General features: G+C 41.6%; 1 protein-coding gene across 1 annotated transcript in view; it reads left to right on the forward strand.

The window, feature by feature from the left end:
- Window positions 1-22,813: 22,813 nt before the first annotated feature.
- The window catches only part of LOC107285697 (SCAN domain-containing protein 3-like), a 3,831-nt gene continuing 2,617 nt past the window's right edge, over window positions 22,814-24,027 (forward strand). Inside the window, exons 1-2 of the mRNA XM_029283729.1 lie at window positions 22,814-22,988; window positions 23,292-24,023. Coding sequence (XP_029139562.1) covers window positions 22,814-22,988; window positions 23,292-24,023 — 907 coding nt within the window. The remainder of the gene's footprint in view (window positions 22,989-23,291; window positions 24,024-24,027) is intronic.

Below are 24,027 nucleotides of genomic sequence, written 5' to 3' on the forward strand. Positions count from 1 at the left end.
CTTGCCATCTGCCAAATCTATTGGGCCACAGCTATCATCCCTATCCGGTAGAACTAATTGCTTTGTGGTGGGAGTTATACCCTGACATATCTGGAGAGTGCCAAAATGGTCAGCATTTAAACATATTTAAATGCTGAAGTTGAATAAGACCTCGAGCACATTTGCTGAAGTTCAGATGGTAAAGTTAAGCTAAGTGTAATCTAGGAATCTAAAGGCTTTTGACTTATTTTAGGCTTCCCCAAAGGGGAACATCATATATTTATAACATTCTTATAAAAGTTTGGGAGCTCTTTGAATAAAGCTTAATACTGGTGGTTAATACGGTCAGAAAAATAACCTTGAATAGACTGGGAAACAATTGGATGAAAAGGGGAGAACTTGTGTCTTCAGCTCCCTAACCAAAGTAATACTACAAAGTTCTCAAAGTTTGTTTCCATTGGTAACTATCTGAATTTCTTATAAGAAGATCGATCTATGGAGGTAGAAATCGATTCTTGTTCATGCTAGTTTTGGTGCATTAGAATGAAATGAGATCTTTCAGGTCTTCCTAAAAATAATCTCAGGCAATGCTCTTTAAAAGATATTTGGGGTATCTTGATTATTTTTAACTTGCCTTCCATCTCTCCCTTGGTTTTCTTTCCTAGACTGCTGGAAAGAAATTGGTTAATTAGAATAACCAACAAACCAGAAATATTATAAATCTGATTACTAAACAGTCTTCAAATTGCTACATAATTCAGAGCATGCAAAGCTAACCAACCAATACTTTATAGATATGTTTGTGCCTGTGTGTACGTCTTTATTGCAATATGAAACTGTTAAAAAAAATTGGCATCAACCAGCATAGTGGCTGGTACAAATTGTTCCATATAATATTTTTTATAATATTGTGTATCCTGAGCCCAAAAACCTAAGATGCCATTTCTTTTACACTAATGTTGTCTCACTGAGTTTATAGAATTTGAAAATGTTCCTGAAATCTGGTCGCATTTACCTTTTTTCCCCCCTCAAATAGGTATTATTCAGAGTGCAATATAATTTGAATATGGTGTGCTGACAGTAGCTAGTAGAATATAACAAATAAATTTGTATAGAATGTAAATGGTGAAGAGGCTATATTTCTTGAACAAGGTAAACATTTGTTATCGGTTAGTAATTGCATCTTGAATTTATTTTTATAGGTACAGATAATGTGTAAAAATAGCCATGACAATTATGCACAGCTCTTTGCAAAAATCATAAATCCACTCACCTTGAAAGCTAATGTTGCTACAGATGAAACCATAGGGCAGGAAAGGGAAATCTGCAGCCTTCCTAATGTTGATGAATTATAATACCAACATTTATTCATTATTTATTTTTACTCTTTATGTATTTAAACAATTTACATGTTTGTTTAAAATATCCCTTATCATTGATCATTTAAGGGTGGGATTGCTTAGGAACCATAATTTTATAATAAATACCTGCACAAGTCATTCGATCCCTTCAACCTGCATATGTGATTGTGGAAACCCGAAAGTGCAGTAAAAATATTTCTAGGATTATCTGGACTACTTTTCAGTATTCTAATATTGGTCTGAGGCATAATCTATATGCAATTAGGATTCACACACACCCCTACAAAAAAATACCACTAATTCTATGCCTTTGATTTGTATTTCCTCCCCCCCCCCCCAAAAAAAAATCCCTTCATGCTACATGGTAAATTGAATGTGAAAACAAATACATCCTAAGTAAACCAAAAGATCCAACAGCTCCAGGAATAAAAACAGTCAACCACACTGTACAATGTAAGGTCTGCCATAGCACTATGGCAGAAGACTAGTTGTGGCTCCGTCTTGTGAGCCCCTCTTATCGGAGGAAGAAGGCTCCGAACATGAAGGAGAGGAGGAGATGGCCAGCCCTCTCTCTCCAGGACCCTCCTCTCTGGCAATGCCTCAGGTGTCTCCCGACGGAGAAGAGATTGACCAGGAGCCAGGTGTTTCTGATATTGGCCAGGAGCCAGGTGTTTCGGATAGTGATGAAGATACGTTGTGGCTGGATCCACGCCAGTGTAGGCGCGACAAGCATGCGCAGCAGAAAAGGAGACGTGCCAGAGATTAAGCTGAGTCACTGGACCACACCCCACAGGCTATAAAAGGGAGGTGGTGGCCATTTGGACTCTGTGACGGACAAAGCTAAATCTCTGGCGAAGTAGTTTGCTGTGGATTGAATTTCAAACTGTGTATTGTTTTTTGTTTCTGTGTTCTCTGAGTAAAAGTTCTTGGCAGGCAGATACGGAGCTGCTGCCAAGTTTCTTATCTGTGGCGTGGAGTGTGGAGAAGTTATTTAACAGCTGTTTGGCTGTGTGTGTCAGACGGGGACAGAACACTAGTAAAGTGCATCCATGAACATCAACCAGCAGTCAGAAGATATGATGAAAAATCCTTAATTTTGCAACGTATGGATAGACTTAGCCATAGTTTCAATTGGGACACTGTGACCATGCTAGATCAAGCCAAGTCCAAAACCGCAAGAGAACAACCAAGCTCAAGAGAGGATCAAGAATTCCTCAAAACAAATTGACTTTCAAAAGCAAATTTCAGTATCATGTTCTGGAATAGAAAGGTGGTTGATCATTCTTTTTTTAGGTATCTACAATTACAACTTTGGATCTTAGCCAATGTCTATAATGGCTGCCTTAGAAAAGATCCTCATTTTGCATTACAGTTCATTTGTGATTAAGTTTGTTTCTTTAACGCTATAGATAAGGAACAGATACAAACTCTTTAGGAATTATTGATTTAAATGCCATGATGTGCCTATGCCTACAAAGACCAGAATCATGCTAATCATTATATTTCCTATGATATTCTATGAAAGCAAAAGTTGAAGAAGATGGATAGGAAGAAGATGGACATCCTTGAATGTTGGTGTAGAAGACTGCTGGGAATACCATGGACAGCCAAGAAAAGAAATAAATGTATCATCAAACCAACCCAGTTCTGTCTAGAGGCACAAATGACCAGGCTCAAATTATCCTTCTAACACATTTATGTTGAGTGTTAACTCACTGGACAAGGTGGAAGGAAGATGACAACCAGGAGCAAGGTGAATAGACTCAGTGGCAATGAGTACTTTGTTGGTAGAGCTGAAAGGCCAGGTTAAGAACAGATTATCATGGGGAAACTCCATGTGGTTGCTAAGAGGTGTCAAAGACTTGACCCATAAATCTAATGTGGTATTTGTTTGTTTTACAGAAATAATGGAAATTACCTTATACCAAACTAGATATTTCATGTGCTTAATTCAATATTTTTTGTATTGGTAAACCAGATTTCTCCAGGATTCTTTTCATCCTTTATCTGGAAACACCAGGAATTGAACTTATGAATTATCTACAGTTCATTGCAGCTATGCTGAACTGATCATAATGTATTTTTCTCTAACTTAACAGTTGTGTTCCACTTTTCTATACTGATTGCATTTTTACTTAGGAAATAACATAAATATTTTGAAAATATAGTTCTCCAATACTTAATGATCGGTTACAACCTATAATTTGCTTTCTGGTAAAGGATTATTTTGGATAAAACATATAATACCTACTGAAAAATCATTATAAACCTGGTCAGACTTCCAATTTCCTATTTGTTGTTCCAGTGAATAGAAGTACTGTATTTATGGGCACTCTATTTTAAGTGCATTTTAAAATTTTACATATATTATTGTGATACAATGTCATTACAGATCTCAGGTATGACAATTATAATGATCAAAAAATGCAGGTTCAGATTTTAAGCACAAAGTCAAACAAGTTTTAGGCTTTAAATGACTTGTCAGCAACTACTATTTCTGCCTGGATACAAGGAAAGGTAAGGAACTTTGCTCTCCTGTTTATGATCTTTGCTTTTCTTTTGGTCTCTCAAAGTTTTCTGGAGTTCTTGCTAGATCCTCAGCCTCCATCCTCTAAGACAAGGGTGTCAAACTGCCGGCCCATGGGCCAGTTGCATCATGCGGAGGCTGCGCCCACCCCAACTCCGGAAGTGCAAAAAAAGTTGCGATACCTCGCGACACATCACGTGACGTGGCGAGTTTGACATCCATGCTCTAAGGTGTTTAGAACCCAGTATTGTTGCTATGAACATGACTAGCCAGACCACATACCTGCACTGGCAACTAGATAAGCAAGTAGCAAAACAAACTTTGCTTTTGATCCAGAATCCTTCACTAGTTCGCAGTTCTGCATGATTTGTCTGTCTTTGGTATAGTTTATTGCACAAATACTTACATTCAGAAAAGAATTTGAAAAACATCTCAGCAACATTGAATTGTATTGATTTGAAATCACATGAGAAAATTAGAACTGAAGTACAAAAGAAATGAGAGAGTTTGCTCGTCCCTTAGCTTTTATGAATGGTCATTGCAGGTTTTCTAACAGTCTTTCACTTTATTTTATAATATGTATATTAACTCCTCATTTTCTGTGTAAGCTTACCCCTTTTTAACTGCCCGCCAGGTTTCAGACTAGAAATGGATCCTTTTAGGGAAAAACAAAAATTCCTTATGTATTCATACCTGAAATACTTTTGTGTTAAACAAAATAATCATGGGCTTTTAGTTTTTACAGATTTTAAGTTTACATTGAAAAGCTAAAGAATCATACAAATTCTTAAGGCACTTATTTGTTCACTTTCTGCATCATAGGTCTGTTTTACATAAGACTAGCCATTGATGGGTCACTTTTTTGTGGGAACAAGTAGGTGTATGTGGTTATACCAGCTGTTCCTTCAGAGACCATACTCTCAAAAGGTACAGAATGGAATGGCATTCAAATTTAGTTTGTAACAAGACTTAGCACAAATCCTCCTTCACTTTGGTTGGAGTGATTGGAGTAAATAACAGGATATGGATTGTTATAGACTAATATGTTTAACTAAATAGAAGTCTGAACCTTGACACTGCTAAGTCTTTAGGCAATTTTTTAAAAGGCCAGTCTTGAGAAGCTGTGATGTCTATGAAGAATTTTGTCACACTAGATATTTCTCCATATACTGTATATAAAAGCGGTACTGATGAATTGCTACTTACATCTTGGTCAACACATTTTATTTGCAAATATGTAATATCTCCATGAGCCATAGTGGTGCAGTGGCTAGAATGCAGTCCTACAGGCTACTTCCGCTGACTGTCGGCTGCCAGCAGTTTGGCAGTTCGATTCTCATGGGCTCGAGGTTGACTCAGCCTTCCATCCTTCTGAGATCAGTAAAATGAGGACCCAGATTGTTGGGGGGGCAATATGCTGACTCTGTAAACCGCTTAGAGAGGGCTGTAAAGCACTGTGAAATAGCATATAAGTTTACGTGCTATTGCTATCTCTCTGCAAAAATGTCTACAATAATAATGTACGTGCAACATACTTTTCAGTGGAAACTTGTATCAGGATATTTGAACTACTGTTCATAGCTGTGCCTGGCTATCACCTTCAGTGCATTCAGTGTGCAACCTAAGGCTAAGATGCTAATGCTAATTGGAGGAGATGCAAGGCAGCTTTTCGGTGCCTGCACTTGGCTGAAGGTAGAATTGCTAGACATCAAGCATTTAGCGCAGTTTTTGTGTGTGCCTTTTCAAGTCAGTCTTGATTCCTGGCAACTGCCTGGATGTCTGTAGTTTTCCTGACTTTTTTTTTTTTTTTTTTTTTGAGAAGTGGATTGCCATTGCCTCTTTCCTAGACCTGAGAGTGAGTGACTGAACTAAAATTTCTTTAAAGCAGAACAAAATCAGTCTCCTGGTTTCCAGCCTGATGCCTTAACCACTATACCAGGGGTAGGCAACCTTGGCTCTTTTATGACTCGTGGACTTCAACTCCCAGAATTCCTGAGTCCAAGAGATATAAAAGAGCCAAGGTTGCCTATCCTTGCACTATACAAACCTGGCTCTCACTGTAACCTAGCTATGGTAGATTTGGATTTGCTTAGCCTTCCTTTGGTTTTTTTTATTGTATTTTTTAAAATAATATTTTAATTCCTTAGTGCTGTCATGGTAACCCTTCCTGGACCAAAAGGCAGTATATAGATGCTTGTAGGCATAGTAAACAATAGTAAACAATATTCTCCTGGCTGCACCTTAGTTTTACAATAAAAATGAATTTTAGAATGGTATTGTCTTTGAATGTTTATTTGATTTTTAACAATTTCCTAGAAAAATAATTCCAAAGTGGGATTTACATTTCGTATCAATTACAGCAATAGATATTACAGAACGTAGAACATAGTATTGGAGCCTGTCCGTTATGATTGTAAGTCATAACAATAAAATATGACCAACCTGATTTTACGACTTTTTGTGGTGTCGTTAAGCAGCAGCGGTTGTAAAGTAACCACCATAGTCATTAAGTGAACTAACCAGGATACTAGTTACTCACATTAGAGTATAGTATATTGAAACCTGGTTACTTAGTGATGCTGTTGGGTAAGAGAAAGCACCTTACCTGTTTGAATTCCTTGTTCTGTGGCCTAGGCTATATTGAGCAAAACAGAATCAATATAGTACATTTTGACTACGTGCTAATAATTTCTGGAAAGATGCAAGGAGAGCCATTCTCCAGGAAATTAAAACCGGGATCCATAGTTCTAATTTGAGTGGGAAATGGTTACATAGGGGTTTTTTTTTTCCTTTCTATCTTACCTGGTCCGATCTCCATCAATTGCACCTTAACTTTGGAATAATCAGATAAGTTTTCTTTGTCGTAGAGGTGGTCCTTGAGCTATGACTGTAATGGAGCCTACCCATTAGTGACAGCTGGAAGTGGTAACGGACATTAAGCAAGATGGGCTCACTTAATGGCCCACACCCTCTGCTTTCCCTGATGCAGCTGTTAAATGCATGGGCCTCAGAAGTGGGGAAGGTCTTTGGAGGCCTATGGCAGGCTTGCCAAGGCTGCCTCCCCAAGACACCCCATTCGCTGCTTGCCACCCCTCGGGTCCCTGCAGACCTTTCCTTCTGCTGCGCTGTGCATGCCATGGTAAGGCAGCAAAATGCGAGTTTGTCCCTGAGCCGTGTGGCAGCCTCACACAAGTAGCCATTTTGGCCCACCCATGTGGGTGGGCCAAAAAGGCCCCACTTTTGGGTTGCCGCACTACGGTCAAGGAATGAACCGTTCCCTTTTGCTGCTTTTGCTGCAGCGCTGTGTAAACAGTGTAGAGGCAAAAAAAGGAGTATGTCCCTGGGCTGTGTGGTGGTCCCATGAAAGCAGCCGCTATTTTAATGCACCCGCAAGGAACCTGCAGGCATGCTGAAAATCCTGGCCGCTTCCAGGAGGCAGCCATGTGGCCTAGGGACACATAGCCTCATCTCTTTCCCCAACAAGAAGTCCAAAGAACTTTAAAATGTAAGTGTGTGATGGTTGGCAAATGTGAGTAGGCCCAAAGCTTACAGGGTCCAGGTGGGGTGGAATGGGGGGGGGGAGAGGCGGGGTGTTGCAGCAGCTATAACTTCAAAATAGGGTCATAAGTAGCTTGGGGGGGGGAGTCTGCTGTAACATTGAATGGCTGTTAAGTGACCAGTCAATCTTGAGAACTATAGGTACAGGTAGTCCTCGATTTACAACCACAATTGAGCCCAAGGTTTCTGTTGTTAAGCGAGACATTTGTTAAGTGAGTTTTGTCCCATCTTACGATCTTTCTTGCCACAGTTCTTAAGTGAATCGCTGCAGTTGACAAGTTAGTAACCCAGCTGTTATGTGAATCTGGGTTCCCCATTGATTTTGCAAAAGGTGATCACCTGACCTTGGGACACAGCAAGGGTCATAAATATGAACCAGTGGCCAGGCATCTGTCTTTTGATCACGTGATCCTGGGGATGCTGCAAAAGTCGTAGCTGTGAAAAACGGTCGTAAGTCACATTTTTCAGTGCCGTTGTAACTTTGAACGATCACTAAATGAACTATTGTAAGTCAAGGACTACCTGTATTTCTTATCTCAGTTTTGAATTTTGTATATCTTGACTGACTTTATCAAAGCATCTACTGCTCTGACCTTAAATTTCTTCTCTCCTTTCTTCCTGGAGTATCAAGAGCTAGGCTTTTTCATACTAAAAGTAAAAGCTTTTTCGAATCAAACTTGATACCAAGTGAGCTTCCATGAAGTTTTTTTGGCAACAATACAGAAATTGTTTACTACCGTTTTATGGATGGGTGGGTGGATGGATGGATGGATGGATGGATGGATGGATGGATGGACGGACACTTCCCAAACCAGCCTCCAGCCTTGGAATCCCTGCGTCTTTCCTTTAACCTTTAAACAGGTCTGACCCAGACAAGAACAGCCTAATGCTGCCACCTGTTGAGACATTTTCATATTGATGTAAACAGTTCCAAAATTAAAGAACACACAGAGAAAATTTGGAGGGAATAATCTGAATTTTAAATGATGTTCCAGGGATGGTGAGATCTTGCACATTACTGGAGATCTGTAAAGAAAAGTGACAGAAAAACATGAACCTTTAAAGTAGTTTTGGATGCTGATAGAATTGAATGTTTAGGGAAGAAAAAATATTCAGTAAGGCAACTGTACAAACTGAAGGTTCCAGACTTCTAGTAACGTCGTTCCTGACTGCCCCTTGGTATCTAGAAATACTATGAAATATTTATAATAAATTACCTTGTTATATAATAGATCACCAAGAAACACACTAAAGAACCAATCTAGTGTAGTGGTTAAGGCAGGAGTGTCAAACTCAATTTCATTGAGGGCCGCATCAGCATTGCAGTTGCCCTCGGGGGGGGGGGCTGGGGGTGTGTGGCCAGGGTGGGTGCGGCCTACTGGGTGGGCGTGGATGGAGTGGGTGTGGTCTACTAGGTGGGCATGGTCGGCTCTACATCGTTCGCGTCAAGTGTGCCTGTGGGGGCCTGGGCAGGAGTGGGACAGATCTGAGGGTCTCTGGCAGAAGGGGGTGGGACCATGGCAAGCGCCAAGGCATGGTCCATTTCTTCATTCCTCACAAAGGGTGACACTTCCCCAGCATGCATCCAGGGGGTGGGGCCGACACGGCAGGGGCTGGTTCCTTGCTGTTTCTAGACGGCCTTGTGGAGCTAAGACTGAATGCGTTTCAGCATAGATGGCCACCACAAAATTGTACATTGGCTCCCGGCCGGCCTGGGCCAGGGCCAAGGCAGCGGGAGCCATTCCCTCACTGTTTCCAGGATGGCTTCGCGGGCCACATGAAACCACTTCGCGGGCCACATCCAGCCCCCGGGCCTTGTGTTTGATATGTCTGGGTTAAGGCTTCAGGCCAGAAACCAAGAGACCATGAGTTCTAGTCCTACCTTAGGCACAAAGCCATTGGATAACCCTGGGCCGGTCACTTTCCCTCAGCCCTAGAAAGGAGGTAATGCCAAACCACTTCTGAAGAATCTTGCCAAGAAAAATGCAGGGACTTGTCTATGTAGTCTTCAAGAATCAGACATGATTGAAAGGAAGAAAACAAAAGCACAAGGAAGTGTATGTAACTAGGTGCTTGTTAAAAATGTAACTGAATCAAGGCCCTGATCAAGAGATTTTGGTCTGCAGTTGGGTAATGAATCAGGAGTGAAGAAGGACTAGACAGCAGTTTCCAAAGAGATGCTGCAGTGGAGGCGAACGTGGCAGAGTAGGAGAAGCGTAAGGTCCTTGCTGAATGACATTTAGTCCCAGCTTAACGACGGCAATCGGGACTACCGGAAGTGCTAGAGTTAAGCAGTGTGGCCACATGATGTTTTGTCTAATGACTGCTTTGCTTAGCAGTGGAAATTCCGGACTCAATTAGGGCCATTAAGTGAGGAACACCTATAAGAGGTCAATTTTAACAATTATAACCATCAAGGGCAATAAAGGCAGTATCCAGGACCCACTCAACCCCACATTTGTTATTTGAAAAAGCCAAGGAGAAAAAGCTGGCTTTTTCTAGATATGGGAACTAGAAAGGAGAAGGAGTCAGTTATGCTTTCAGGGTAGGATATAATCCCTGATAAAGCCCTGATTTGGATACTCTTACCAGAGCTAATTCCTCAGATGAGAAAAGGCTAAAACGTAATAGCAATAGCACTTATATATCGCTTCACAGTGCTTTACAGCCCTCTCTAAGTGGTTTACAGAGTCAGCATTGGCCCCCAATAATCTGGATCCTCATTTTACCAACCTCGGAAGGATGGAAGACTGAGTCAACCTCGAACTGGTGAGAATTGAACTGCCAAACTGCCGAACTGCTGGCAGCCGGCAGTCAGCAAAATTAGCCTGCAGGACTGCATTCTAACCACTGCGCCACCACGGTTCACATCAGCAGTTCTTCAGTATCTGGGTCATCAGGTTTCCAAGGATGTAATGGCAACTATCAGCACTACTTAGGAAACTGGGCAGTTTCTTCTCTGGGCTATAGGATGAGATGAGTTATCCAAGTTTCCCAAATATATCCCCTCTGAACAGACTGGAAAAGTACAGGTAGTCTTTGACTTGCAACAGTTCATTCAGTGACTGTTCAAAGTTACAATGGCATTGAAAAAAGTGATTTATGACTGTTTTTCACCCTTAGGACTGTTGCAGCATCCCCCCATGATCATGTGTTCAAAACTCAGACACTTGACAATCAGTTCATATTTATGACGATGTGACCCTGTGTGATCCAGGGTAGTGATGTACAATTAATCATTTTCACACTGATGAAACCACACCCCCAGACAGATGGATGAGCTCTCCCCAATGGCTTAATGCAAATGCTAAAAGGAAGGGGAACAGTCCCAAACCAAGTGCCATACAAGGAAGTGCCCCCCCCCGACTGACCACTCCACCCATTTCAATTGTCATCAGAGAGGAGTGAAATCAGAGCAAACCAGTGCCTCCAATTCCCAACCTTCACAGGATGATACCATGAACAATGATATCAAAAGCTGCCAGGAGACCTAAAAGGATGAGATGACTGTACTACCTCCATCCAAATCCTCACAGAAGTCACCAACAAAACCGAATATCAATAGAAGAGAATATTTGTAACTCAGGGTTGAAATGAGGGGTCCTTGGTGCTCTCTGAGCTTGGCTGCTTTTTTGCAGATGTTTCATCACCTAGCTAGGTGACATCATGTGCACATGAAGTTACCTAGTTGAGTAATGAAACATATGCAAGAAAATAACCAAGTTCAGAGAACATCCAGGACCCCACAAAATTGAATAATGTCTTCCCGCACCGGAGGCCTACACCTAAAACCTGAATGAAAGGAATTGAAATAATCTGCTTTATTTCCTTCTAGACACTGAAATCCTCAGAGTCTAGTGGAGCTCCTGCCTAGAAGACCTCAAAAATTATGTTTTACGGTCTTTCAAAGGTGTAAACTGGAGTACAACTTATAGTTTAATACTTTTATTGACTAGTCAATTGACCATATCAAGAAGGCTGTTCTGGCAGGCTAAGCTACAATTATGATTGATTTAGTTCTGACGTAAATGTTCTGTGGAGTCATCCACTGTGGTACATAAATCATGATTTATAGCTTAGTATAATTTGCGAATTCTCTGTATCGGCAGTGCCCACAGCAAATGGCAATGGCAACATGCTCATTTTCATGCGGACATGAAAAATGCCCAGTTAGGCCCAGATGCTGCATTTTATCATACATGATGGTGCTTGTTGATCCGAAAAGCGGACCCTGCACCTGTGGGGAAAATGCTAGGATGATGATGATGAACGTGCTCATTGTCATACAAGAACATAGAATCATTGGGCTGGAAGGGACCTCAGGGTCTTCTAGTCCAGGGGTAGGCAACCTCGGCTCTTTTATGACTCATGGACTTCAACTCCCAGAATTCCTGAGTCAGCTATGCTGACTCAGGAATTCTGGGAGTTGAAGTCCATGAGTCATAAAAGAGCCAAGGTTGCCTACCCCCGTTGTAGTCCAACCCTCTGCTCAAGACAGGAGACCTTATATCCTGAGAGTGGAAGTTCGTCTTCCGAGCTTGTGGGTTGTTTTCCAAAAGTTTCATTACCAAGCTAGGTAACCTCTTCAGCGCCGTTTAGGGGATGTCTGTGTCAGTGCTTTTCTGCTTATAAGGGCTCCAGGTGTAGGTTTGTCAAGTGAGGGTCTTGTGATGGGTCATCAGAGAGTGAGTTGTGATAGGTCTTGTGATGGGGAGGTTACTTCAGGTCAATGTAGTTGGAAGGTGTCAATCATCAGTGGGTCAGGTGCGAGTCATCAGTGAGAGGCTGGCGATGGGTCTTGTGATGGGTCTGTTACCTCAGGTCAGAGTTATTGGGAGGTAAACTGTTGGGGGGGAGAGGAGGCTTGCGTGGGTTGGTTGAGGGCCGGTGCTGTCTCTGGTTGGCTGTGCGGTTGATTTGGATTCTGAGGGGTTTGTAGGCTGGTTGTAAGTCAATGTGTCTGTTGATGGAATTGCCTGTGGAGTGCAAGGCAATCCACAAGCTCGGAGAACGAACACCCTCATCCTACACCTGAGCTACACATATTCACCACTATTGCAAACCTTATACCCTCCCAGTCAAATGATTGTCCGATCTGTTTTTGAAAACCTCCAATGACTGAGCACTTGCAGATACTACTGTATGGATATCCACTAATACCATTACTTCTGAACACAGATCAGGCATTTGCATGCTACCATTCTCTGCCCACAAATGCTCATGCTATGATTTGCAAGGAGAGCCAATGTACTATAGTGAGTAAAGTGTTGGTTAAGGACTTTGAAGATCCAGATTCTAATCCACCTTCAGCCATGAACACTCACTTGATTTTAGGCCACTCTCTCTCAATTCAACTGTCTCACAAAACTGGGGGTTTGGGGGGAGGAAGGAATAGAGAAACAAATCTTACATATACTATCTTGAGCTTCTGAACATAAATCTAATAAATATTTTATTTAACTGGCTCTGACAGAGTATGATGTCTGAGTTAGCCACCTTCAACTACTGCCTTGAATCTTTCAAAACAGGCATGGCCCAAGTGCATGGATGGTTTATTTCTCCTACTGCACAAAATTATTTCTTTCTCATCTAGATACCTGTTTGGCTCTTATTTAAAATTGAGCACTTGCTCTACACACGTTCTATCTCCTTCACTGGTGTTAGTATCAGCAGGATTTTATTTATTTGTATCTTGCCTTTATTTCTACAAATAACTCAAGGCGGTGAAAATATCCAACGCACCTTCCTCCTCCTATTTTCTTCACAACAACTCTGTGAAGCAAGTTGGGCTGGGAAAGACGGTCTGGCCCAAGGTCACCCACCTAGCATTCATGTCTAATGCGAGACTAGAATTCCTAGCCTGGTGCTTTAACTCCCTAACTGACATATTAATTCCTTCTTTTAATAAGTCCGGAATTTGCTTGATATTGTGGGGTCCTTGATGCTCTCTGAGCTTGGTTGTTTTTGTGCAGATGTTCCATTACCCAACAAGGTAATATCAGTGCTAGAAGCAAATGGAGGTTGCTTGACATTGCCTTGGCATGTTGTATACGGCCAATTACTGTGCTGAGGCTTACTCAACAAACCATTGTTAAAACAAAGTTTAGCTCAGGATAATGGTACACTGTTGTTCTAGGTTAGGGGTAGGCAACCTCGGCTCTTTTATGACTCATGGACTTCAACTCCCAGAAGTCCTGAGCCAGCTATGCTGGCTCAGGAATTCTGGGAGTTGAAGTCCATGAGTCATAAAAGAGCCGAGGTTGCCTACCCCTGTTCTAGGTCTTTGAACTTACCTCATGTGATCAGAGTGGTCATTCGTTGTGCCCATTCAGAACTTCAGGGCTGCTCGAATTGCCTGACAAGCTGCTCTCTTGACTTCTAAAGCTCTTTCGGGTTGGCCTGACTGATAGACTGCTACCTGGACTTGAACTTCTGGTTCTGTCCCATCGTGGTCTAACAACAAATCACAGCAAAAGAACCCATCTAGCAAGCATCTCAGCCAGCGCCGTGCCCGGGCCTCCTGTTCTGCATCCAATCCTGGGTCTGGATCCACCTGCACAATGACTCCAACCAAGGCCACTGGGTTGTAATAGATGCAATTCTTCAGCTTGTGTAGCATTTCAGCCAGTCGATCCAGTTGGTCCCAAGATTTAAGGAAAGGGGCTCTGCACAGGAAGAAGATGAGCTGGGAGTAGATTCTTTCTTGTTGTCTGGAACAGCCATTTTCATTCAAGAGCTGAGACCTGTCAGGCCACTGGCTGGCAGCTTGATCACAACAGATCACTGAGCTGGTCACATGGAAAGCTGGTATAGGGAATTTTGCAAACACTTCCTGTCGGAAGTTCTCCACCACCGCCTGGTTTTGCAATTCCCCAAGCAAATGCACGTTGCCTCCCATCATAAACTGAAGGGTCACGAATTCCAACTCCAACTTTTCCTCAAGTGGAAGGTCAGACCTGGTGACAACTGCCAACAGGTCTCTGACTAGCTTTAGGCCTGCCTCTTGGCCTTGGCTGTCTTCTTCTGCCATCTGGCTCTGTCCTGTTCCCACTCTCTCTGTGACTTCTTCCCAGGATCTCCCAGCCTGCCTCAGGATCTTCTTGTGAGGTCCTACTGAAAAGCCTCTGAAGAAATCTTGGCCTGCCCCAACTGATTCTTCATTCCTTGTTAGGACTTCATCAGATTGTTCTGTAAATACTTCCTGTCCTCCTTGAACTTGTTCTTTGATCTTTGGCCGAGCTCCAGCCATAAACTCACAATCCCTTCCATTCTCCTCTAGGATGTCTCCATTCAGCTCTGTGCTATCTTCTGATATTCCTTCTTCTTGCTCTAGATTACTCTCCTGATTGCTCATCTCCAGCTCTGTGATCTGCTCCTGAACTGTTTCATTCAGCTCCCTACTCTTCACTGCAGCATTTGTCTCTTGGTCTGAAACCACTTGGATTCCTTCCTCCTGCTCCATAACCCTTAGCTTCCTTCCTCCCCCTGATCATTTCTCCAGGTCCTCCCAGGTCTGACTGACTTTTTGTTGCCTAGACCCACTGGCTGCCTTGTGTCACAATAAGCGCTGACCCACTCATTCATTGGATACTGACTTTGACCAGTTCATCTTGTGAAACTTATATTACTCAAACTAATTATTATTTTTATATAATAAAGGGGGAATAAGTCCACAGAGCTTTTCAAACTACATTTATTAACATGTATTATTCTAATCTAAAGCAAAGACCAAATGGAACCAAGTACAAATATGCTAATGGAGTTGACTGTTGACTGTGGCTTGATCTGTCATGGGAATGCAGCCATCAAATAATGTGGATGAGGCCCATATATTTCCCAATATTCTGAAAGATTCTGTCTTCTCCCATGTAGAATCCTGGCATGTGTGGACATTTCCCCACCACTACCACAAAAAAAATGGACTATGCCCAATTGCCAAGGTGATTTTCAAATAATGTATATCTATGCTATGCTAGGGGAGATTCAGAAACATTTTTAGCAATGAAGAAGTAAAGTAGAAATCCCAGCAAGTGCCTGATGACATGCTGGTATCTCTTGGGAACATAGTGGCCTCAACCTCTGTGAGCAGCCATTCACTTAACAAAAAAAAAATTAACTGGTTTTGAATACACAACAAGGCTGCATAAAAGCATGAGGAGAGAAACAAAGCTGATATCATCTTGAACTGGTAGGGTTGGGTTCCATTTCAGTCTATAGGTGAAATGGGATAAGGAAAAATATGCTAAATGAAAAAAAAAAGTGGGAGAGTTATAGGCCTGCAACCTCCCCTCCTTTGAAATTTAGGTGACATGATGTGTCTTTTTGTGTGTGTAATTTTCAAAGACCTGTTTTTAATATAGAGTTTATGGGCAGGAGAGAATTTTCATTACTCTATGAATTAGGTTTACACACTGTGCTACTCTTAGTCTGACTAACAATCTTCATTGAACAATTTAACATATTGAATTAAAACTCCACTTTTCTATTGAACAAACAGCTCTCAATGCCTCTAACAAAATGTTTAAAAGCATTCTATAAGGCGAAAGTGACACAGAAGGCCTTGGCCCAATTCCCAGATATGTAAACTTCTACTTAGCAAGATAATTTGATAACGAGAGAGGCTTTTCCTCAGATAGTCACACCCGAAGCATTTAGGGTTTTAAAGATTAATATTATCTTGAAAGCGACTAGCAATCAGTAGAAATCTTTCAGCACAGGAATCTTGGGGCCCTTTAATTTTTCCTTCCCAGGTGCAGATTCTATTGTATTCATTTCAGCACCCAGCAGAAGGCTGTGTGGGTTTGTTAAAGCTCTAAAGCTACCCTTCCTAGCTTTGTGTCATCTGCAAACCTGATAATCATCCACTCAACACTTTTCTCTAAGCAAAAGCGGAGCCATTAACCAGCACTTGTATGGTATGGTCATTCATCCAACTATGAATCCATCAAATACTAGTTATCAACTACCCCGTATTTTATCAGGTTATTAAAGACAATTATTAGGGGAAGGTCTGTTGAAGGCTTTGTAGCAGTAGGTACTGCTGTGTGAATCACATTCTCATCTATTAAGCCAGTATTTATGTCAAAAAAGAAGATAGCCTGGTTGCCGTATTTTACACCAATTACAACTTCTAGATGCCTCCCAAGGGTAGCCTCGCGTAGAACACATTGCAATAATTAAGGTTGTGTGTAACCAAGCTAAAACTGCCAAATCAAAACTAATTCAGGAAGGATTGTAGCTGAAGGGTCATGACTGTAAACATCTGCCTTTGCCACAACTACCACTTTCCAGATGCTCTACCTGCTCTTTTAATTATAAAAAGTGCAATCATCTAATGTAGATACCTTGAATCTAGCTTACTTACAACAGCTTTTCCATTGTGGCTGGATTTGATTTCAACTTGTTCTCCATTAGCATTATCTTTTTATCTTGCCTTTTATATATTTGGAGCAATTCAACATACCTAACGTTATACCGATAGCCAACTTTAATTAACATTAATTAATCATCAACCCATTTTCAATTCTTAGTGATCATATAGATTTCCCCCCCCCAACAATCTGTCCCTAACCTGTTTTTTTAGTTCTTCTGCACCCCTCACCTCTATAGCTGAGCCCCCCCCCCACCTCCCTGCTGGTCATCCTCTTTGTCTTTCCTTCCACTTTTCCCAGCATTAGAGCTTTTAAGAAGAGATTGGGCAGCCATTTTCTAAAATGGTACTGGGTCTCCTGCTGCAGCAGTGGGTTGGACTAGAAGACCTCCAAGGTCCCTTCCAACTCTGTTATTCTGTAAGCCTTCTCTACACCTTTGCACAATGTGTCTGAAGAAGGATATAATTTAAGCTTGGGCATTTGGGCCTCGATGAGAACACTAGGTTGATTTGTTGGATGATCCATAGTTTTTTTTCTTTTTGTCTCTCCACGGTGTTTTCGGAATCTTCTCCAATGCCAACGTTCAAATGCATCCCTGGCCCAAGTCTTTGACTGAAACTGCTGCAGACAGCCAACGGTATTCAGATCCTCTTGGGGTTGCACGGCTACCCCATCCTCTTTTGGATGCCCTAAGTCAGGGGCCACGCTCTGCATCACAGGAGACCTGGGCTCCTTCCCCAGGACCAGGGCTGAACCCGCATCAAGGCCACCACAAACCACCCCGCGTCTGACCCAGGTCAGGGAGACCTCCCGAAAGAGAGGGAAGGCAGCGCGCGTGCGTATTGGCGCGCACGGTCTCTCCTTTCCCAGAGGGGCGGGGCGGGGCGGGGCCAGCCGTCCCTCACGTCCACCAGGTCGTCGCGCGCTCCCCGCCGGTCTCCCGTGTTCCGGCGGCGCGTGAGGCGACGCTTGCGGCCTGCTCTTTTGAGGTGAGTCTGGCCGCGCCTCTCCCGCTCGCGTGCGCCGAGAGTCGCCTCAGGTCGGGCCGGGCCGGCGGAGTTTCTCATTTCCCTTCCCGGGAGCTCGGAGCTCCGGCTCATACGGAGAGAGCCCGCCCGCTTTCCCGGGGAGGGCTTTGTGGGGGCACGCGTCGGGCTCTGCAGAAGGGCGGCGAAGCCTCTCCCGCGCGCGGCGATAACGATCGTGGTGATTATTCTCCACGCTTTCCTCACTCCAAGGTTAAACGGCACGCGGGCGAACCGTTGCGCCGCGCTTTCCTTTTTACCCGGGAGTAACCCCCGGGTGTTTAATGGGAAGCCTCCTCTTCCCGCCCGCCAGGCATCAGATCGCCTGCGGGGGTAGGGAGAGAGAAGAGAAGGGAAGCTCCTTCCGATTCCCATCGTAGGAGTCAATTCTCACTCCCCATAGAGCAGTGTTTCTCAACCTTGACCATTTTAAGGCATGTGGACTTCAACTCCCAGAATTCCACAGCCAGCATTGCTGGCTGTGGAATTCTGGGAGTTGAAGTCCACATGCCTTAAAATGGTCAAGGTTGAGAAACACTGCCACCATAGAGGATTTCAGGTCCAAAATAACTATGCAGTCTGAGGTGAAACCAGGCTGGGGGTTTGAGGGGAGGGGGCTGAGTTGATAGAGGGGCCTGGATTTGCAGGAGATATTTTAAAAAAGGGGATAATTCATCTTTCCTATAATAAGAATATGGTGTGTGCTCTGCTTTGCATCATCATCTCTGCAACCGTTGGGACATCTCTCTTACCGTTTCTGCCAATTGTTATTATTTTTTAAAAAATAATAACTTAAACTTGCTTAATTTTTTTTTAATACAAATTAAAATGGGAGTGGTTCGAATGCTTTCTCTTCTTGCACTTTTCCCAATTCGAAATGCCCCTTAAAGGAGATTTCTGCTGGTTGTTAGTAGATCCCTTAGATTTCTCTATCTTTGGAAGAAGTCTGCAAAAATGGGTGCCCCTTCTACTGTTTTTCTCTCTGTCTTGTATGAATATACAAGTTTACCTCATCAGAAGGAGATGGTAGCGCCTTGGTATGGTAAAAATGCATGGTGCCAGTTCAAACTTTCCTCATTTCAGAGAAGCCATCTTTGTAACATATTAAATCTTTTTAAATAGGAAACTAGTAAAGCATAGAATGGCAGACTAGAACGTTTTATTTTTCCTTGCTCTAAAAGTTTTATTTGAAGAAATATTTGAAATCTGTTCTCCACAGTAGAACTTCTCCTTCCTCCCCAGATTATGCATGGTTATTTTTTGTGCAACCCATACATCAGTTAAAGACAGTGGTTGCATGTGAATACCAAGCAAAACTTCATTTTATTGCAGGGTGGGGAGAGTATTGTTTTAATAGGACATATAAACCAAGGCCTGTTTGATTAGTTTATGATTCATTGTAATATGGGAACCCAGAAAAATGTAACTATTTAAGCACATTGTATGAGCCCAGTCAGTATGTACATTAGACATAAATGTATTGATAGGGAAGATTGATTTCTTCCTCTATTCTAATAACTCCATTCTTCTGTCTGAGAATTTTTGACTGAGAAGGTTGGATTATGGATCAAAGTACACTATTTATGACTGTTTATTTAATTTAAAATATTTATATGGCTGTCCATCTTGCAGTACAGTATTCACAACCCGGGGTAGCTGTCTACAGTATAAAATCACAAACAATAAAATATCAAGAATAACCCAGCACTCAATCCATGTACATCCACATTCATTTATGCTGTGGGTGCCCGACCTTTCACCTGGCCTGGGCCACGTTGAGTGAAGAGGAATTTTCTTGGGATGCATATAAAATATATAACATAGTCAATGTATATAACTATACTATATAATGTTTAAGGTTTACAATCTTGTGGGGCCGCATTACTAGCTGTCCAGGGCCACATGCAGCCCATGGGCCACGGATTTGGAACGCCTGAACTATGGAGTCCCAGAGCTGCAGATGTATGTATGAATTTAGTTATTTTTATATGCCACCCATCTGGCTGCCCAAAGTGACTCTTATTCCCATGCTTGAGAGAAAAGCAATCTTTCAAGCAGCTTTCCAGAAAGTTAGAGGTGAAAGCTTGCTTGGATCTCAAGGGGAAGGGTGTTCCACAGCAGGTCTGTTATGGAAAAGGCATGTTTCCTGGGTCCCACTAGATGAAAACAAACCAAAATTCTACTCCACCTCTTTGAAGAACATTTATTGTGATGTTTCTTTCTTCATATTTTATGTAAAGGGCAGCTCATCTGCACCACTTTTATATACTGTACTCCTGAGTTATTTACAGATCAGATGGTTGCATATTCCCTCCTCCCCCCATTCTTTCCCTTCTGTTGGCATAAAAGAAAAAGAAACTTCTGTTTCTGGGGCCGTATATAGGTCCACTCAATATGACTTTTGGATATTTTTAGATAACAGGTTTCCTGACTGACTTCCAACTGACCCATATAGCCTCATATATAATTCAGCCCTCCCAAGTTAGTGCTCTTTGACAAACCCTGGTGATTTCTGAGCTATTGTGATGGTGGGAATTGCAGAAATTTTTGAACTCTGCTAAAGGTCATTCGTTTGGAAGCAGAGATGCATACTTGAGTGTGGTATGTCTGTGCTCTGTTCCTGTGCAAGAGTTCTTTCTCTCTGTGTTTTCAAGGAGATTAGCATCCAAGGTCTCAAAACTTTAGCAGTGCAGTTAAGATAAATTGGAAACTTTGCAGGCAATATCTGAAAGTGAGAAAGGCATGAGCAGCCATGCTTCTTCCCATTCCCAAGTGCTTTTTCTCATCATAATATTTACCGTTCATATAGTCAAGATAACCGCGACCCATTGGATCATTGTTTCAAAGATACTTCTTTATCTAAACAGAGAAAGGAAATACCCGTGGGTGGTCTACATTGCAGTGAGAGTGCGACCAACTTCCTGCCAGATTCCCAATTGACTTGTCTTAAGGGAAGCTGGCAGGGAGAATTGACAGTGACAATCTCATGATCGCAGATGGGCTTGGCAGCCCTAAAGTGACTATAACCTTGCCAAATTTCATTGTTTATATTTAAAAAAAAATCAGATACTGGACTGGTATATGACCTCAGCTCACAACTGGTCACAATGTGATCTATAGTTTTGATGTGGGACAGTCACACTGAAGAAAGGATACTATGCTAGTTTTTAAAAATATATATATATACATAGCAACGAAAACGCTGATTTAAAAATTGTTGCCCTATGATGCGTCTTTTTGCCCAGTTGAAGGTTACAAATAATGAAACAGACACGAGAGATTTAGTAGTATGTAGAGTTTAGAATGTTCAGGTTCTTTATAGACATTTGTTCCTTTTTAAAACCATATCTTCAGTACGTAACACATGCATAAATAACTTGATGGTATTATAACTACAGCTCTTCTGAACCCCAGCTACATAATAGAATGAACCAATCCCTTCTTAGCCTATTTAACACTTCTCCTAGTTTCATTGTACATAGATCTCCATTATACCAATAAAAGGTTTTCTACCTAGTGGCTTAATGGCAGGGCAAGATACAAACCTCAAAGACTTTTGTCATTGACCGTTCTTATAGCTCTTAAGAGGTGCTTAACAGATGCTTAACCAAGCATAATTCTCTCTTTGAAAAACCTCTGCCTGCGCATAGATTATCCTTGATCTTTATGAAGTTTGCTTTGTATCCTCCACAGTTCAGGGTGTTCTTTCTAGTGAATTTCCTCCAAGACATTTCAGTGCCTTGGAAACACTTCTATTTTGTGAACCAAGAATTAGAAACCCTTCAGATAAATTCAGTTTCTTAAGAAATACATTATGTTCACACACATATATACCGTGTTTCCCAGAAAATAAGACCCAACCGGAAAATAAGCCCTAGCATGGTTTTTCTGGATACTCTTAATATAAACCCTAACCCCAAAATAAGCCCCAGTTAAGATCGTCAGCCACATAGATGCATTTAGTACCGTATTTCCCCAAAAATAAGACCTAATCGGAAAATAAGTCATAATGTGTCTTTGGAGCAAAAATTAATATAAGACCCGGTCTTGTTTTTGGGGAAACATGGTATATATTTGTAAATTTCAACCCTCAATTTAGTAATAGATAACTTTTACTTTATGTTTATGGTGGAGGGACATGTCCAATTACAAAATAACTGCCATAATAGCATGCCAGTCACAAATCAAAAAGCCAAATTAATTTAAATGCGCAGATCTGTGAACACAATATTGAGTGTGGGAAAATCAGTTCTTAGATGAGTAGAATTGATTAAATGATGATGTATAGAGATATAAGGCTACAGTTTGATAAATTAGAATAATCCCATTGCAATGGGAAATATTTTTCTTTTGGTGTCTGGCATTCCCAAATTGCCCCCTCCTCTTTATTTATGGGAGATATTTCCCTCCTTGTTTTATTGCTTTATTTTCCCTCTTTTTAGTTTCTGAAGGAAAACAGTGCAGAAAGTGGCCAAAGGTCCATTATTTTAGTAACATAAAGTACCTATTAATGTGTTGTTTATGCATTAGTTTCTCCAGTCTTTCTGTGATGTATAAATATGAGTGGATGGGACTTCTCTCAATATTCTTTGGAGAGAGTCTCACTAGCACATGTTTTTTTTAAATAAACACTGCTGTAAACCTTGATTTATTTATTTTGGGATCTGTGTTTGATTCCACATGGGGACTCCTGTTTATGAAATCTTTGTCCCCCAATCTCCACATCTACAAACAATTTCCAAACTGAAAATTAAAAGAGATTGTCTGATTAACACCAATCAAGCAGAAAACAATACCCTAAAATAATCAGCGGTTCTCAACCTGTGGGTCGCAACCCCTTTGGGGGTCGAACGACCCTTTCACAGGAGTCACCTAAGACCATCAGAAAACACATATTTCCGATAGTCTTAGGAACCGAGACACCGCTCCTCTATCCGTCTCCAGGCGGGTCTGCCCACATGCAGATACACCCACATACGAGTACCCGGCGTGATGACATCGCGCCAACCCCATCACATACACCCCGTACAAATACAGGTGTATGTGACGGTTTGGCGCCATAATGTACTTATGCGGACCAGTCACACATGTGTAGAGAGCAGCTACTGTGTTGAAAGCAGCTACTCTGTTAAAAGCAGCTACTGTGTTGAAAGCAGCAGTATTGGAGGTAAAATGACACTTCATGAATTATAATTACTGGGTAAATGTAAAATCATGTACTGTAAAATCATTAACTACTGCAAAAAAAAAATTTGTACCATGGGAACTTAATCTGGATGGTGATCGGTCTTTTTATATTCAGCTGTGGTTGATTTGAATACTGCCCCCTTGTGATAGTAACAGGTATGTAAAAAAAAAAAACACAGAGAATGGTAAATCATAGGAAACTTTAATGAACTGTATTGACTGAACTATGCCATGTATCATCTTTTGTATTATTAAAGCTATTGTTATATATTATTTTCATTAGCAAATCATCCCATGACAATGGATCGTGTAGAGAAGAACATTAAGAAAAGAAAATATAGTGAGGATTTTTTACAGTATGGTTTTACCTCAATAATTACAGCAGGAATTGAGAAACCGCAATGTGTTATTTGTTGTGAAGTTCTGTCAGCTGAATCTATGAAGCCAAACATACTAAAATGCCATTTTGATAGCAAGCATCCAAGCTTTGCCGGCAAGGATACCAACTATTTTAGAAGCAAAGCTGATGGACTCAAGAAAGCCAGACTTGACACTGGTGGCAAGTACCACAAACAAAACGTAGCAGCCGTTGAAGCTTCATATTTGGTGGCACTCAGAATCGCCAGAGCTATGAAACCTCACACCATTGCTGAGGATTTACTGTTGCCAGCGGTCAAAGACATTGTTCGAGTTATGATCGGAGACGAATTTGTTACGAAATTGAGTGCAATTTCCTTATCTAACGACACTGTCCGCAGAAGAACAGATGACATGTCTGCTGATATTCTTGATCAGGTAATCCAAGAAATTAAATCTGCTGCACTTCCAATATTTAGTATCCAGCTTGATGAATCTACAGACGTTGCAAACTGTTCACAGTTACTGGTTTACGTGAGGTATATTAATGATGGCGACTTTAAAGATGAGTTTCTTTTTTGCAAACCTCTTGAAACGACAACTACTGCACGTGATGTATTTGACACAGTTGGTTCATTTCTGAAAGAGCATAAGATCTCTTG

Source organism: Protobothrops mucrosquamatus, unplaced genomic scaffold (genome assembly GCF_001527695.2).
Source record: "Protobothrops mucrosquamatus isolate PMUCROS unplaced genomic scaffold, P.Mucros_1.0 scaffold203, whole genome shotgun sequence".
In the NCBI taxonomy this organism is placed as follows: Eukaryota; Metazoa; Chordata; class Lepidosauria; order Squamata; family Viperidae; genus Protobothrops; species Protobothrops mucrosquamatus.